The 14,534-nt window shown below is 41.3% G+C and overlaps 1 protein-coding gene across 12 annotated transcripts in view; it reads left to right on the top strand.

Annotated features, from left to right (window-relative positions):
- Nucleotides 1-14,534, top strand: part of Srgap2 (SLIT-ROBO Rho GTPase activating protein 2) — a 232,036-nt gene that overhangs the window by 80,733 nt on the left and 136,769 nt on the right. For all 12 annotated transcript variants that reach the window (XM_031381747.1, XM_031381730.1, XM_031381757.1 and 9 more), the window contains exon 3: nt 10,913-11,105. In XM_031381747.1, coding sequence (XP_031237607.1) covers nt 10,913-11,105 — 193 coding nt within the window. The remainder of the gene's footprint in view (nt 1-10,912; nt 11,106-14,534) is intronic.

Genomic DNA, 14,534 nt, shown 5'->3' with positions numbered 1-14,534 from the left:
CTACACTGGGGCACAGAACCTTCACAGGGCCAAGGGCCTCTCCTCCTGTTGATGACCAACTTGGCCATCCTCTACTATACACGAGCAGCAACTTCTTAAGACATGTGAAATCATGACTAATTCTGCAATAGTCACAATAGTGACTAATATCAACCTAAGTCACATACTCTATTCAGGGACTCTATCCAGGCCTTCCAGTGTGAGGTTGACTGACTTATGGCTCTGTGAGTTGACTGAATCAGACTTAAGCTTCAATGTTTTGTATTTGGTTTTCATTTTATTTAGTTCAGTGTTTTTTATTCTTAGCTGGCTTGGCTCTGAATTACGTTCCAGCCTCAAGTACATCCTGAATATGCCCATCTATGGATTTGAACATGAGGATGTCTCCTCCCCTCTCCTTGAGGTGTGAAACAACCAGGCAGAGCATTTTTTCAGGCCAAGTCAAAGTCCTCTCTACTTCTGTTGTTGAGGCATGTGGTTGAGACATAGCTTTTGGCTTATAGTGGGTAGGCGGGGCAGAAACACTTAACCACAGATTCTCAGATGGGGAAAAAGAAACCTAGGCCTAAGGGACCTGACTCCTGCAGTTTTCTTTCTGTTGCTGTAATACCAAACTCACTGTACTCATCTCTTTGCAAGACCATAGCTTGTGGTCATGTGTCACTAACCTTTAATCCACCATGCTCCTTGTGCTTGGAGGGCTTTTAGTGTATATGGGAGATGCCAGCTGAAGGAGTCATTAAAAGAAGACTGCAGCCCTGACCTCTCCCAAACCAAACTGGTTCCTGCTTTCCTGTGTTTGGACTCTCCCAGAGGGTGCGCTTACCATCTCTGAAAGCAGTTTGCTGTATAACTCCTATACGGGCTCTCTAATGGTGTGCTATTGCTCTTAGGAACAGTTCTGTGCTTGTTCAGTATCTGGTATTGCCCAGCACCGTGACCTCTGCCTCTATCAGTCTTTCTTCGTCCACCCTTCTACTTAAAGTTGGATGTTCTAGTTAGTATGAATTTCTTTTGTTATTTCTGTTCCTCCAATGTGTCTTTCTGTCCTTTTCCCTGTGGACCACGGAAACCTTTAGGTTCCTTAGGGAATCTTTCCTGTACTCCTTTTCTGGGTAACCCCAATCACTTTTTTTTTTTTTTAAAGATTTACTATTATATCTAAGTACACTGTAGCTGTCTTCAGACACACCAGAAGAGGGTGTCAGATCTCATTACAGATGGTTGTGAGCCACATGGTTGCTGGGATTTGAACTCAGGACCTTTGGAAGAGCAGTCAGTGCTCTTAACCACTGAGCCATCTCTCTAGCCCCAACCCCAATTCTTGAAGTCTGGCTTCTGGAAGCCATTTCCTGAGTCTTTTCCTAATAATGAGCTTATCATGTTACAGTTCCTTCTTACAGTCTGCCTTCTCTAGAAGACAACATTCCTTTGGAAGGCAGGCCCAGGAAGCTGCTTAAAATAAGAAAGACTTATACTGTGTTGGCATTTCCCAATATTTAAAAATTTATTAACTCTTCTCAGGATAATATAATTCCTTGTATCCCTTAGGAATTTAAATAAGTATTATCATTTTTATAAACTACAACAAAGATGTGAATTTAGGCAAAATTTCTTTTAAGGTATATTAAAATACACATTTTAATATACTTTAAAATTTAATAACTTTTGTTATATGTAAACCTATCAAGCAAGTGATATATACTATTTAATTTTGAAATAAAATATGTGAGAAAAGATTTGTTGTGTAAAAAAAAGTTAAAGAGATGTGTTTGGTTCAGATCAAATACACATTAATGTACTTAGAAGTTTGATTATTTGTTCATTTGTTTATAAATTGTGACTGACATTATATTGCTGTGGGCTAGTTGGAGGGACGAGGACAGGATGTTTTCTTGAGGGTACTTCTGTATCTGACTGACAAAGGCACTTTGAAGATTCTCATTGGACTCTGTGATCTTGTGATTCTGGTTAGTATATGCTTAGAAATATAAGCATAGTGAAAGTGATAACCTTTATTTTCTACTTAAAGACTATCACGCTGGAGAGATGGCTCAGTGGTTAAGAGGTACCGACTGCTCTTCCAGAAGTCCTGAGTTCAATTCTCAGCAACCACATGGTGGCTCACAACCATCTGTAATGGGATTTGATGTCCTCCCCTGGTGTCTGAAGAGAGCAATGGTGTACTCATATAGATAAAATAAATAAATCTTTGTGGGGCTGGATGGCTCAGCAGTTAAGAGCACTAACTACTCTTCCGAAGGTCCTGAGTTCAAATCCCAGCAAGCAAACTGTGGCTCACAACCATCTGTAATGATATCGGATGCCCTCTTCTGGTGTGTCTGAAAACAACTACAGTGTACTTATATATAATAAATAAATCTTTAAAAAAAAAAAAAAGACTATCACAGACTGTCACTCATACATTTGTACGATGGTCACATGTTGGGTTCTGGTAACAGTAATGAAAGAGATTGTTATAGGGGGCTATGAGATTTAGGAAAAACCTTGCTAATTTTTGCTCTGACTGGGATAGTGTTCATGGTGCTTGGTCAGCCCTGGGGCAACTGAAACTTTTGTTTCAGAAAGCTTCCTCTTAAGAAGACTTCATTAATTATAAAAAATGCCCTGTGGGTATATACATTGAGTCCTTTGTATCTGTCATAAATAATGGAGAGAAAACATTTGTCAGAATAGAACAGAACTGACTAGATAATGCATTTCTCTCTTCTGACTTTTTGTGGGATTTCTTTTTAAAAATTTTAAAAGATTAATTTTTATTTTTGTGTGTGTATCTATGAGAGTATATGCTTTGTGTATGTGTGTTTCTACAAAGGCCAGGAGAGAGTGTCAGACTTCCTGGAAACAGTTACAGGACATTGTAAGCCACCTACTGTGGGTGCTGGGAACTGAACTGAAGTTCCCTGACCTACTGGGCCATCTCTCTAGCTCTTTTTTCTTTTTAAAAGGAGTAACTTGACTTTTTTGGGGTGTTAGCAAACAATCATGACAAATAGTCTTGAAAAAAAACAATAAATTGTCTCAAATCTCATAAAATCTAAGCAACTCTTTGCTCCTTAAATGCATACTCTTTGAAGACTTTTTATATGTTGGTCACTAAGACATCAAGGTTTATTAACAAGGAATGAAACAAATTCTGTGTCATCATGGGGCTTGTGTGTAGTGAGAGGAGAGCACAATAAATAGCTAGAGTTATACATACATATAGAAGTTAGAGTGGGTGAAATTAAAATGATGTTAAGGCTGGGATTAGAGATCGCTCAGGTGGAATGACTGTGAAGGCTGCTTTGAGAAGATGGCCTCTGAGCAGATAACTGACTAAGGTGAAGGAGCGAAGCATGCAAAGTTGGCAAGTGTGCTTCAAGCTAACGGAAGCAAATGTAAAGGCTTCCCTTAGCTGAGGTAGAGGTGAGCATGCTTGTCTTATGGCCTGCGAGTCTCCTGTGCCTGGGATCTGTAAAGGATGAGTTCTGGAGACCGGAGCAGCTTTCACCCTTTCTTCTATGGGAAGCCATCAGAGGGTGATGAGTGGAGCTGCCAGGTGTAGAATAGATTGCAGAGTAACAGGAGTGGAGAATGAGAAGCAAGGTAGGAACAGTGATTCAGAACAAAGTGATGTCACGTTACACTTAGCATGTACGTAGAGAATGAATGGGTGGCTAGGCTAAGAAGAGGGTGGATTCAGGATGCAATGTGAAGGCAGTTTCAGTTGACAGAATATGAAAGAGAGATGTCTCAGCAGTAACTGAAGGTTTGTGGTCTGGCAGGTAAAGGAAGTGCCATTATTGGGATAGGAACCAGGAGTGACAGTGGCCTGGGCTCTGTAAGAGTTTCAGTTTGGGCTTAAGTTGCAGATATCTGTTACGAGAACCAAGGAGAGGCAGTAGGTCAGTTCCAGGAGGCTGGAGTTCCAGGAGGCTGGAGAGGTCAAGATACAGATAGGAATGTGAAGGTTACCAGGCACAGAAATCAAAACAGGAATTCCAGAAGCAGTTGTTTGGAATAATTCTTGCCAGTGAGGATTTCTGTGCCTTCTGAGGGAAGTAATAAGGGAAAAGAAAAGAAAAACACATTCTTTGAGGGAGAATACTTGCTGTTTTCTAGTTTATTAAAAGCAGCTCAGAGGTTTGTTTTGAGTTTTTGTTTGTTTGTTTGGTTTTTGGTTTTTCTTTTCTTTTCTTTTCTTTTTTTTTTTTTTGGTTTTTTGAGACAGGGTTTCTCTGTGTAGCCCTGACTGTCCTGGAACTCACTCTGTAGACCAGGCTGGTCTCGAACTCAGAAATACGCGCCTGCCTCTGCCTCCCAAGTATTGGGATTAAAGAGGTGTGCACACCACTGTCCTGCTTGGAGTTTTTTTTAAAACATCAACTACTCAATGATAAGAGCCAGCGTTGGCCCTGGCAGAATATGGTATTGCACACAGACTGAATGTGGTTTCCGTCTCTGCTTTCACAGTGCTGTGCACAGCCTCACTTACTTGCATTATTTCACTTTCTGTAGCTTTTTGTTTATTCCCCACTGTCTGGCTAATGTTGAGGGAGAATTTTTATCTGTGTAATCTTAGAGTACTAGGAAATAATAATTGTTTAATAACAATAAATAAATGTTTGTGTTAACAGTAAGAAAGAACCTCAGCTTGAGAGTTTAGCTCCTTGGGTTCTAGCTCTGAATCTACAACTAAGCGATATGATATTCCCCAGTACTCTTCCTTTCTCTGGGCTTTGCATCTCACTTCTGTCCAGCAAGAGTTTTTAAGAGCCCTGGAATTATTAAGTTTGTAGAAAGGCAAGTGAGCAGAGTAAGGAGCGCGACTTGGCAGGGCATCCTGGCTTTGTTTCCTGGGGATCAGTTTGGAGAGGAACTGATTACTGTTGGGATCAGAGGTCTCTGTAAGAAGTAATGGGAAGAGAACCTGATGAAAGCCTCAATTGTATTCTTATATAACACCCTCTGGAAGGTACCGTGAATCAATGTTCTTGAGGTAGCCGAGGTGACATCATATGTTTGTGAAAGGACTAAAAGCAGGTGAGGTAAATTTTGTGGAAAAGACTGGCGATTAGGCCAGGTTCCCAGTGGGAAACATGGGCTAATATTATGTTTCATGTTGGCCACAGAGCCTGTGGGTGTCTCAGTACCTGCCTCCAAGATGCCAGTGCACCAAGAAGGGAAGGATACACCTGTGTGGCTTTTCTAAAGAATGTGTCTTTATTTTTTCTAACCTGCCTTCCCACTCCCATTTTTCCCTTAAATGTGTGGTATTTATGACTGAATTTGAGAAGGTTCTGGAATATGGAGATGAATTTTTGGAAGGCCAAAGAAATGAACTCTTATTTCAGGATTAAAGCATTAGGAAACACAATCCCCATCCGAACCTTGACGAGTTCACCAGGTGTTCTCCGAGTGGAGGACAGTTTCCAGAGGACTGGTTCTTCTGCGCTGGGAGGTGCTATCATGAGTGTCAGTGGAGTAGAGCCTTGACTATTTTTGCTAAAAGATCAGAGCATCGTCCAACGATTCCCTTACTGAAACCCATCCGCGTCTTTTCAAAGTAAAATATAAATCTCCTTCTGATTCGCAAGCCTGAGTACTTAGTAGTGTCTCAGCTGTAACCAGGCATGGACAGAGAGGCAAAAGTGCCCAGGGGAAACCCTGTTGGCTATGCCCGCTGATCCTGAGTTTGAACCTAAAACATCACTTGCTGTATTTCGATCGGACGTCCATTGAAAATAGTAGAATAATGATGTTCTAGCCAATGGAGTTTAGTTATGGCCAAGCTTGCTGCCCAGACAGACTTCTTGTACAATCTGCTGTAGTAATATTCAGTGCAGAACTAATTTCACTCTAAAAGTGGAGAAATAGAAACCAAGAATTCTTTATGCTGTCTGTTTGGAGCTATTTCCCTGTTAGTTAGTAGAAAGGAGCTCAACCTCAAAAGAGTACACAGTACCAGTTGGTGGAGTTAAAGACATTTAAGTGTGTGTGTGTGTGTGTGTCTGTGTGTGTGTGTGGGGGGGGAATTCACATACCATAGAAGTCACTTCTTTTGGTGTCTGTGGGCCTATTTCCCTGTTAGTTGGAGAATGGCACTCAAACTCAACAGAATGCATTGCATTATTTAGTGGAGTTAAACGTGCACGTGTGTGTGTGTGTGTGTGTGTGTGTGTGTGTGTGTGTGTGTGATGAAATTCACATACTATAAAATTCACTTCTGTAAAGTGATTCAGTGTGTTTTCACATACTCTCAAAATTGTGCAAAAACAAATCAGCAAAGTTATATTTTGACTTGAATCAATGAATGAAATAGCAAAGGTCGCTCTTGAGTACATGAAACTTGCTTAAAACCTTTGATCCTTCTTGCAAAGGAAAATTTTTTTTCTTGTATCATTTTTAAATATGGTAGAAAAAACAGTTATTTTTCTTTTAAGACTTACAGTTTGATTTCTTTCTGTTGTTGGTTCCATTTGACTCTTAGGTCTTCGCATTGGAACTTGCTTCTGTGAGTTTGTTAGATAGTAAAGAATAGTCAGCCTTTGAGATGGCTCAGTGGGTAAGAGCACTTACTACTCATCCAGAGATCCTGAGTTCAAATCCCAGCAACCACATAGTGGCTCACAACCACACGTAATGAAATCTGACGCCCTCTTCTGGTGTGTCTGAAGACATCAACATTGTACTTATTTATAATAAATGAATGAATGAATGAATGAATGAATGAATGAATCTTTGGGTCCTCAACATTGTACTTATTTATAATAAATAAATGAATGAATGAACAAATGAATCTTTGGGCCCTGAGCAAACAGGGCTGACCAGAGTGAGCAGAGGTCCTAAATTCAATTCCCAAAAACCACATAAAGGCTGACAACTATCTGTACAGCTACAGTGTACTCATATACATAAAATAAATGAATCTTTAAAAAAAAAATAGTCAAAGCATAAACAAGACTTAGGTGCCCAGGGGAGAGTACTTCTGGCACTCCTCCCTTCATGTAGCTAGTTCATGTGACCTTAGTACTTGGTATTATATAAATATCCAGGAGTTTTCAGCACTTTTAGAAAGTATAGTTTGACTTCTCCCCTATAGTCTGGAGAAAGAAGCTTTAAGGGCCCCGTCATCTCCATGATCTTCTCTGTGAACTACAAAGGAGACTTGTAAAGTCTTGATTTGGTATGGTAGAACATGATGTGAATAGTGTGTCTTTGAATGTGTTCACATGTGCACATGAGCACTTGAGCACACAGGGAACTTTGAGAAATTCCTTGTGCTTTTATAAATTGCCCCTTTTTCTTTCTGCCCTTCTGGTCATCCAGAGTATGGAGGGGTCTCCGGCCTGGGCACATGGCCCAAGTGTGCTGACAATCAGTGCCCTATTGTTTCTTTCCCCTGTGTGCATGCACAGAGGCTGGCACAGCTGCCTTATTGAGGACCACTGTTTGTTGTAACAACAGCAGCAGTACTTTCTGCTCTCCACAGAGCAGCCATTCTGTCTTGGAAGAGTGGACCCGAGGGTAGGGGTAGCTGGAATCTTTCTTACTGCCTTCTTCAGTGCTCTGAGGATGATAACAGGGGAGAGACTTCCTTCTAGGCATGTTGGAGGGGCGGGGTACTGTATCTCTGAGCAGCGACAGGTGGTGTCTATTAGTAGTCTCGGCTGCATTGGCATAGGGATATCATTTCTCCCCTTCTCTTCAGGACGTGCTCGCAAGGGAAAGGAAGGACTTTTCTTTGAAGCTGCCATAGAGAACAGATCTAGGATATAGAGAAGGGATCAAGTCTGGTTGTGGATTAGTCAAAATATGCGATGGCTTGTAAATCAGTGGCCCAGCCTAAACTTGATCTTGGGGCCTTGGATCTTCCTTAGCAGGAAGATGAAGTTGAGATTCCAGAGATTAAAAAAAAAAAATCACCCAGAAATACTGTCAATGGAGTGTCGACTCCTCACTTCTTTAACCAGTCAGATAAAGGTCAAGTTAGCTTTAGCCCCATCTTAGTTACTTTTCCTGATGCTGTAACCAAATATTTTGACAAAAGCAATTTAAAGAAAGATGGGGTTCTTTTGGCTCACAGTTGGAGGTACAGTTCATTGTGGAGGGAAGTCGAGGCAGCAGGGGATGGAAGCAGCTGCTCATATTGTGCCTGAAGGCAGAAAGAAGACAGCAGTGAATGTTGGGTTGCTTTTATTTTATATCACTCAAGACCTTAGCCTGTGAAATGGTGGCCCACTCAGTCTAGGAATCTCCTGTCCTGAATTAACTTAATCTAGTTAATACTCAGAGGCGTCTCATAGGTAATAATAGATTCCATCACGCATTAACTACCATAAGCCTTTTATACTGTTTATATGGCCCTTTATATATTACTTAATAAACTTTCAGCTTTACTCATCTGAAATATCTTAGAAGCTAGTAATGGAAATAACTAAATGAGCTGTAGTTTGTGTGTGTGTGTGTGTGTGTGTGTGTGTGTGTGTGCACATGCACCCTTTGTATTATGTGTTTAGTAAACACAGACCCTTTCTGTAAGGTTCAAAAAGGAGGTGCAAGGATGGGATACAGCTCATGCTACACTGCTTACTCATTGACAATTGAACAAGGAGTCTCATGCTGGTGAACTTCTAAGACAACTGATATAGCCACAGGTGGCCCCTGTGGTGCACTTATCTTATAGATAGTACAATTTCAGAACAGCCTACTTCTTGAATTACATTAGTATCATGAGACTTTGTCTATAGTCCCCAGAACAGTCTAGAATGTTTCTTTCTGCATCCCTGTCTGAGAGTTATTGAAGTATATAGTCTTAAGTGAGTCATGGATGACTCAGAGGGTCTTAATAGCCTCATCTCCCTTTGTGTCTTTGTTCCTGAAAGCCGTTTTACTCTAAGAGGTGATTCTTACTTAATGGACAAGTTTTAAGTAATATTGATGACCTGCACGTGCTCTCTACCCCCAGTCTTCCTACCTACTGGCAGTTACTGCTAGCTCTTCATTCATATGTACAAAGGGGGCAAATGCTTCGAGGAGTGATCATAACAAGGGTTTTTACCCTTAAGCAATCCAGAAGTACAACAGGAACAATATTCCTGACATGACCTCAAATGTGCAAATCTCTTGCACATTTGTGCATGCACACACACACACACATACACACACACACACACACACACTCCTACACCCTCTTATAATCAGACTCTAGAATATACAGAACAAGAGAGCTTTGATGAGCGGTGATGTAGGCAGCTTTTCTGCGAAGCGTTCTGCTTGCCAGAGACAATCCTGCAGTGCTCAGTTTCAGTTCAGGTTAGGTTACTGTAGGGCTGGCCAACATTTCTGGTTGGCAGGAGAAAGAGATGAGGAAGAAGATTGCTCTTGGAGATTACCTAGGGTCACTTGCAAAGAGCTAGCTGTGTCTGTCATCTACTGATACCAACAGAAACAGAAACTTTGTAATAAAGAAGATAGGAATAGATTTCGGATTTTAAGAATTCTAAGGCAAAACCCAGTGCATCTTTGTTAATCTTCATTGCTTTAAGAAAGGAGTGGTTGCAAAGATTTCAGCATCATGGCCCTTATACTAAAAATTTCATCTAGGGCTCAGATGAAAACTTCACTCCTCTCCTTTCTCATCTGCCAGTGCTACGGTAAATGAATTTGAAGCATGTGTCAGGAAAGGCATAATATAGATCCTTCCTTTCAACCTCCAGGGAGGCATGCTTGGAGGTGAGTGTGCTGGCAGAGGAAGGGGATGAAGACAATTGCTCTATTTTGATGCTAATGGGGACTGGATGTAAACTAAGCTGGACATACACTGTGTGCCTACGCTGGGCAAGAAAGCTGCCCAGTGTTGGCAGGTTGTTTGCCACGACTGCCAAGTCTCTTATCAGTAAAACATGTAGTATTGTATTCAAGGCAGATCCAGTTGCATCTGAAGCTGCCATTGCTGTGGTTCCACAGTGATAGCATTGCTAGCCCCGTGCAGGAACTGGGTAATACCCTGCCAAGCAGGAGTGTAACTGAACATAGTTCTACCACTGACAGAGAGGCTATGAGGCAGGTAAGGGGAGAACAAATGAGAAATGAGTAAAAAGGTCTAAGGCAGCTTATCATCGTCGTCATCATCATCATCATCACTATTTTTTGCTGCTCCTCCACCTCTAAAGATAGGTTCTTGGGCTGATGAGATGGCTCAGCGGGTAAGAGTACCTAGTACTCTTCTGAAGGTCCCGAGTTCAAATCCCAGTAGCCACATAGTAATACGGCTCACAACCACCCGTAATGAGACACACCCTTTTCTGGTTTATCTGAAGACAGCTACAATGTACTTATTTATAAAACATATAAATAAATCTTAAAAAAAAAGATAGGTTCTTGAAGATTCACATTCTGTTATATTGGGAACTATGAAAGCAATTGACCTCAAATGTGATTTTCTAGAAGTCGTGGTGAATATTTTGTCCTTGATTGCTGCTGTTTGACCTTAGAAAGGCATTTTTCTACCTCCATGAAAATGTAATGGCCCCCCCCTACCCTGCTTCATAGTTGCTGAAAAACACTTTGAAATGATGAGGAAAAACGTAAAAAATAAAGTTAGTCATTTGCCTGGATTTGAATCCCAGCTTCCTGGGATGATGTTAGCTACAGTAAATTGCTTTTAAATATTTAACACTGAATATTATTTTGTCTCTTATGCAACTCATTCTTACTAATTGAACAGATTCTTGGTCACAAATAGTCTTTGGTGGTCCAAAAAGAATTGTTAGAAGTTTTTAGAGGTACCTCATACCACGGGGCCAATTTCACAGGGAACAAGTGAATGGAAGGCAGGTTAAGTATCTGTGGGTGCGGTGTATATGTAGAGCTGTCTGTCTGACCACATTCTTTTGTTTTCTTGTAGAGATCCGGGCTCAGCTCACAGAGCAGATGAAATGCCTAGATCAGCAGTGTGAGCTCCGAGTGCAGCTGTTGCAGGACCTGCAGGACTTCTTCCGCAAGAAGGCCGAGATTGAAATGGACTACTCCCGCAACCTGGAGAAGCTAGCCGAACGCTTTCTAGCCAAGACGCGAAGCACCAAGGACCAGCAATTTAAGTAGGGACTTCATGCAAATTGCTTTTAGAAACACATTACTCTTAAATGGGCAGTTGTTTGTCTAAAACAGATCAAAATAAATGGGGGAGCCAAGCTAATGAGTTTTATACCTTTTCCTGTATGTCAGCCACAGTGTAAGAGGGGTGTGTGTGTGTGTGTGTGTGTGTGTGTGTGTGTGTGCTATTAGCATATGTACATATATATGGCTAACAGTAGGCTTCATTATGACATATATGCATGTATATACTGTATTTCAGTTATATTTACTCCTACCACTACCATGCCACCATACTGCCCTCTTCTGCTCCCTCCCACTCCTCCCAGTTTCCTTCCTCTTCCTAGATATCCCCAAAGGGAAGATTTCTTATGCATTCATGCAAATAATACCTTATTGCACATTCCCTGAACTCCTCTCTAGTGCCTTGAGATATGGCAGAAAGCAAGCATTTCCTTTCCATGTGGCATTTTAATTAGGATGGGGAGGTGGGGAGTACACAATTACAATCAGGTAATTTGAAGTTGAGGTGAGTGCCTTGAATGTGTAATACAGGTAGTGCAAGGCCTGGAAGAGGGGGTGCCCTTTCTATTCCTTTGACCATTGCTTTATGTTTGATGTATTCCAGCTTATTCCTGTTTTATCTTTCTCAGCGTAATAATCCAGTTGTTAGCCCCCCTTTTAATTCCTGCTAGGTACTGAACTCCATGCTGGTTCCTCTGGGAATAAGATAAGCTTTGGAATACTTGGTTAACAGGGAAAAGAACTATAAACTATAGAGGAAAAGGGGGCTTTAGTAGAGATAGAGGAAAATAGATATTTTCAAAAGCAGTGAAAAACAAGGTTAAGTAAGTAGGATGGGTCCCAAAGGATAATGCTTTGACAGCAAGCATAGAATTTCACATTTGACATGCTCTGTGGTAACGAAACTCTGAGGATATTATGTTGAGAGACAGACCCAAGGAAAAGTATGGGCAAAATTGTGTGTGTGTGTGTGTGTGTGTGTGTGTGTGTGTCTGTGTATGTCTGTGTGTGTGTATGTGTGTGTCTGTGTATGTGTGTGTCTGTGTGTGTGTGTGTCTGTGTGTGTGTGTGTGTCTGTGTGTGTGTGTCTGTGTGTGTGTGTGTCTGTGTTTGTCGGTGTATGTCTGAGTGTCTGTGTGTGTGTCTATGTGTGTGTGTCTGTGTATGTCTGTGTGTCTGTGTGTGTGTGTGTGTGTGTGTGTGTGTCTGTGTGTGTCTGTATTTAAATCCAAGAGAAGGATATTAAGTTTGGGGTATGTAGAATTGGATAGCATATAAAACAGAAGAGCAGGCATGTATTGGTGTTAGTCAGCTTTCAGCTACTGTGACCAGATAACTAAGATAAATAAACTATGAGGAGAAAAGTTTTCTTGCCTCATGGCTCCAGAGCTTCTCAGTCCATACTTGTGTGATTCTATTTTGGGGGGCCTGTGGTGGCATGTGACAAGAGCATGTGGGGGAGGTCTGCTTCTTTGTGATGGTCAAGAAGCAGAGAGAGTGTGGGGCTAGCCGTCCATCAAGGACAGTCCCCCAGTGTACCAACCTCCTTTTCCTAGGCCCTACCTCCTAGAGAGTCTGCTGTCCAGCAGTACCCAGCGGGAAGCAAGCCTTGAACACACAAGCCTTTGGTGGATGTTTAATCTTATATGATAGCACTATTCTGGAGTTATTTGAGAAATTAAACAGGATTGATAACTGATTAGATAAAAAGAATCTTACTGGTCAGAAGTAATCTGATGTCTCTAACCTGGAAATCAGAATAATTGGGATGTCTTTTATAAACATGTAGGCATCGAGGAAACGGGTGTTTTAAATAGTGACTGCTTTGAGCATGTTGAGTTTGCGGCATTGTAAGGATTTTTAGATTCCCCAGTTGAGATGTGGTCCTGACAAGCCAAGTGGTTTTGAGTGATATCTATTGAAATCCTTGGTGTAAATGATATTGTGAATGTAGATGAGAGAAGAAGAACCAAGAGCTAAATAAAAACCTAAGGCTTAGGAAACTTCCCAATGCTGGGAGGTAGTAAACATTTTTGCCAGGAAAAAGGAAAGTGCCTAAAAAGAGTGAGTAAGAAAGTCGGTCCCTCCTCCCAGGCAGGAGGGAGGGTCCTGTGTCTCGAGGAGCTAGAAATGTTTGAAGGAGTGGTTGATGGAGTCAGTTTTAGCAGTTTCTTACTAATAATCTTGGGCTCAAGGCATTCTGAGAGAAGCCGAGCAGTAAGATGAGTCTGAAGGCTTAGTGGTTAAGAGTGCTTGCTACTCTTGAGAGGATCCAAATTGGGTTCTTAGAGCTCTATCAGGCAATTCACACCATCTGTATGAGCTCTAGAAATCTGTTGCCCTCTTCTAGCCTCTATGGGCACTGTACTCCATCACAACACACACACACACACACACACACACACACAAACACACACACACACACAAATAAATAAATCTTTTTTTTTTTTTTTTTTTAATCTTGAAGACAAAAAGCTTTCTTCTCTCTGAATGGAACATCTGAATTGCTGGTTTTGATAGGTCAACAATGGTCACATAACAGCACACTTACATGGTACAGTGTGCTAGAAGAGGTGTTGGGTGAGTAATATGGACAAATGCACTTACTAAGGATAAGGTGATGACCCCAATGAGCATCTGAAGAATCCACAGAATCGGCTAACGCCTGTCTTGTCTCACTAATGCGGTGATGGGGCCTCTATTTCTCAGTTTAAATGCAGATGGAACCTTCATTTTCCCGTTTTCCCCTCATTTCTGTGTTATGAAAGATAACTAAGTGCTCAGATATTTGTGTACTATAAGCATTGCTGCAGAGACAGCTGTGCCCCTGCAACTATGCTGCCATTTTGTAGGTAGCATGAAAAAAATAGGCCTTTTCATTTCTGATGTGTTCCTGCTTGTTTGCTTACTTTTTTCTCTTTCTTTTGATACAGAAAAGACATTTTAGGCATGACTAGTTTGGTTAATATAGATGTGGCTGCTATAATAGACTTTAAGTAATGTTAGCTTATATGAGACAAGCTATACACAACAGTCTATTAACCAGTCAGGACTGTGTCAGGCTCCTTATCTCACCCCTAGAGTGCTTTCCATTGCTGTATAGCCCAAAGTCGCTCATTGTTACCATGTCCCATTTCACCCATTGGAAAAAGCAACATGGCAAGAGGGAAGGATGTCTTTATTCTTTAAAGGTATAGTCTGGAAGCAGCACATACATGCCTTTAACTCATCTAGCCAACGGGACAGTCACATGGTTATCTACACTGTTGGGGGGGGTGCTACATAATATATTTATTAATTTGGGTGACCTAAAAAGTAGAGTTTCTATCACTATAGCAGGGGGAACACACTGAGGGACAGTGTTTGTAATATTGCCCAAGTTTCATGGTGTGTGGAAGGGCAGGTGTGTG

Source organism: Mastomys coucha, unplaced genomic scaffold (assembly GCF_008632895.1).
Source record: "Mastomys coucha isolate ucsf_1 unplaced genomic scaffold, UCSF_Mcou_1 pScaffold1, whole genome shotgun sequence".
In the NCBI taxonomy this organism is placed as follows: Eukaryota; Metazoa; Chordata; class Mammalia; order Rodentia; family Muridae; genus Mastomys; species Mastomys coucha.
The sequence above is the reverse complement of the archived record's forward strand: the minus strand, read 5'-3'. Positions and strand labels throughout refer to the sequence as shown.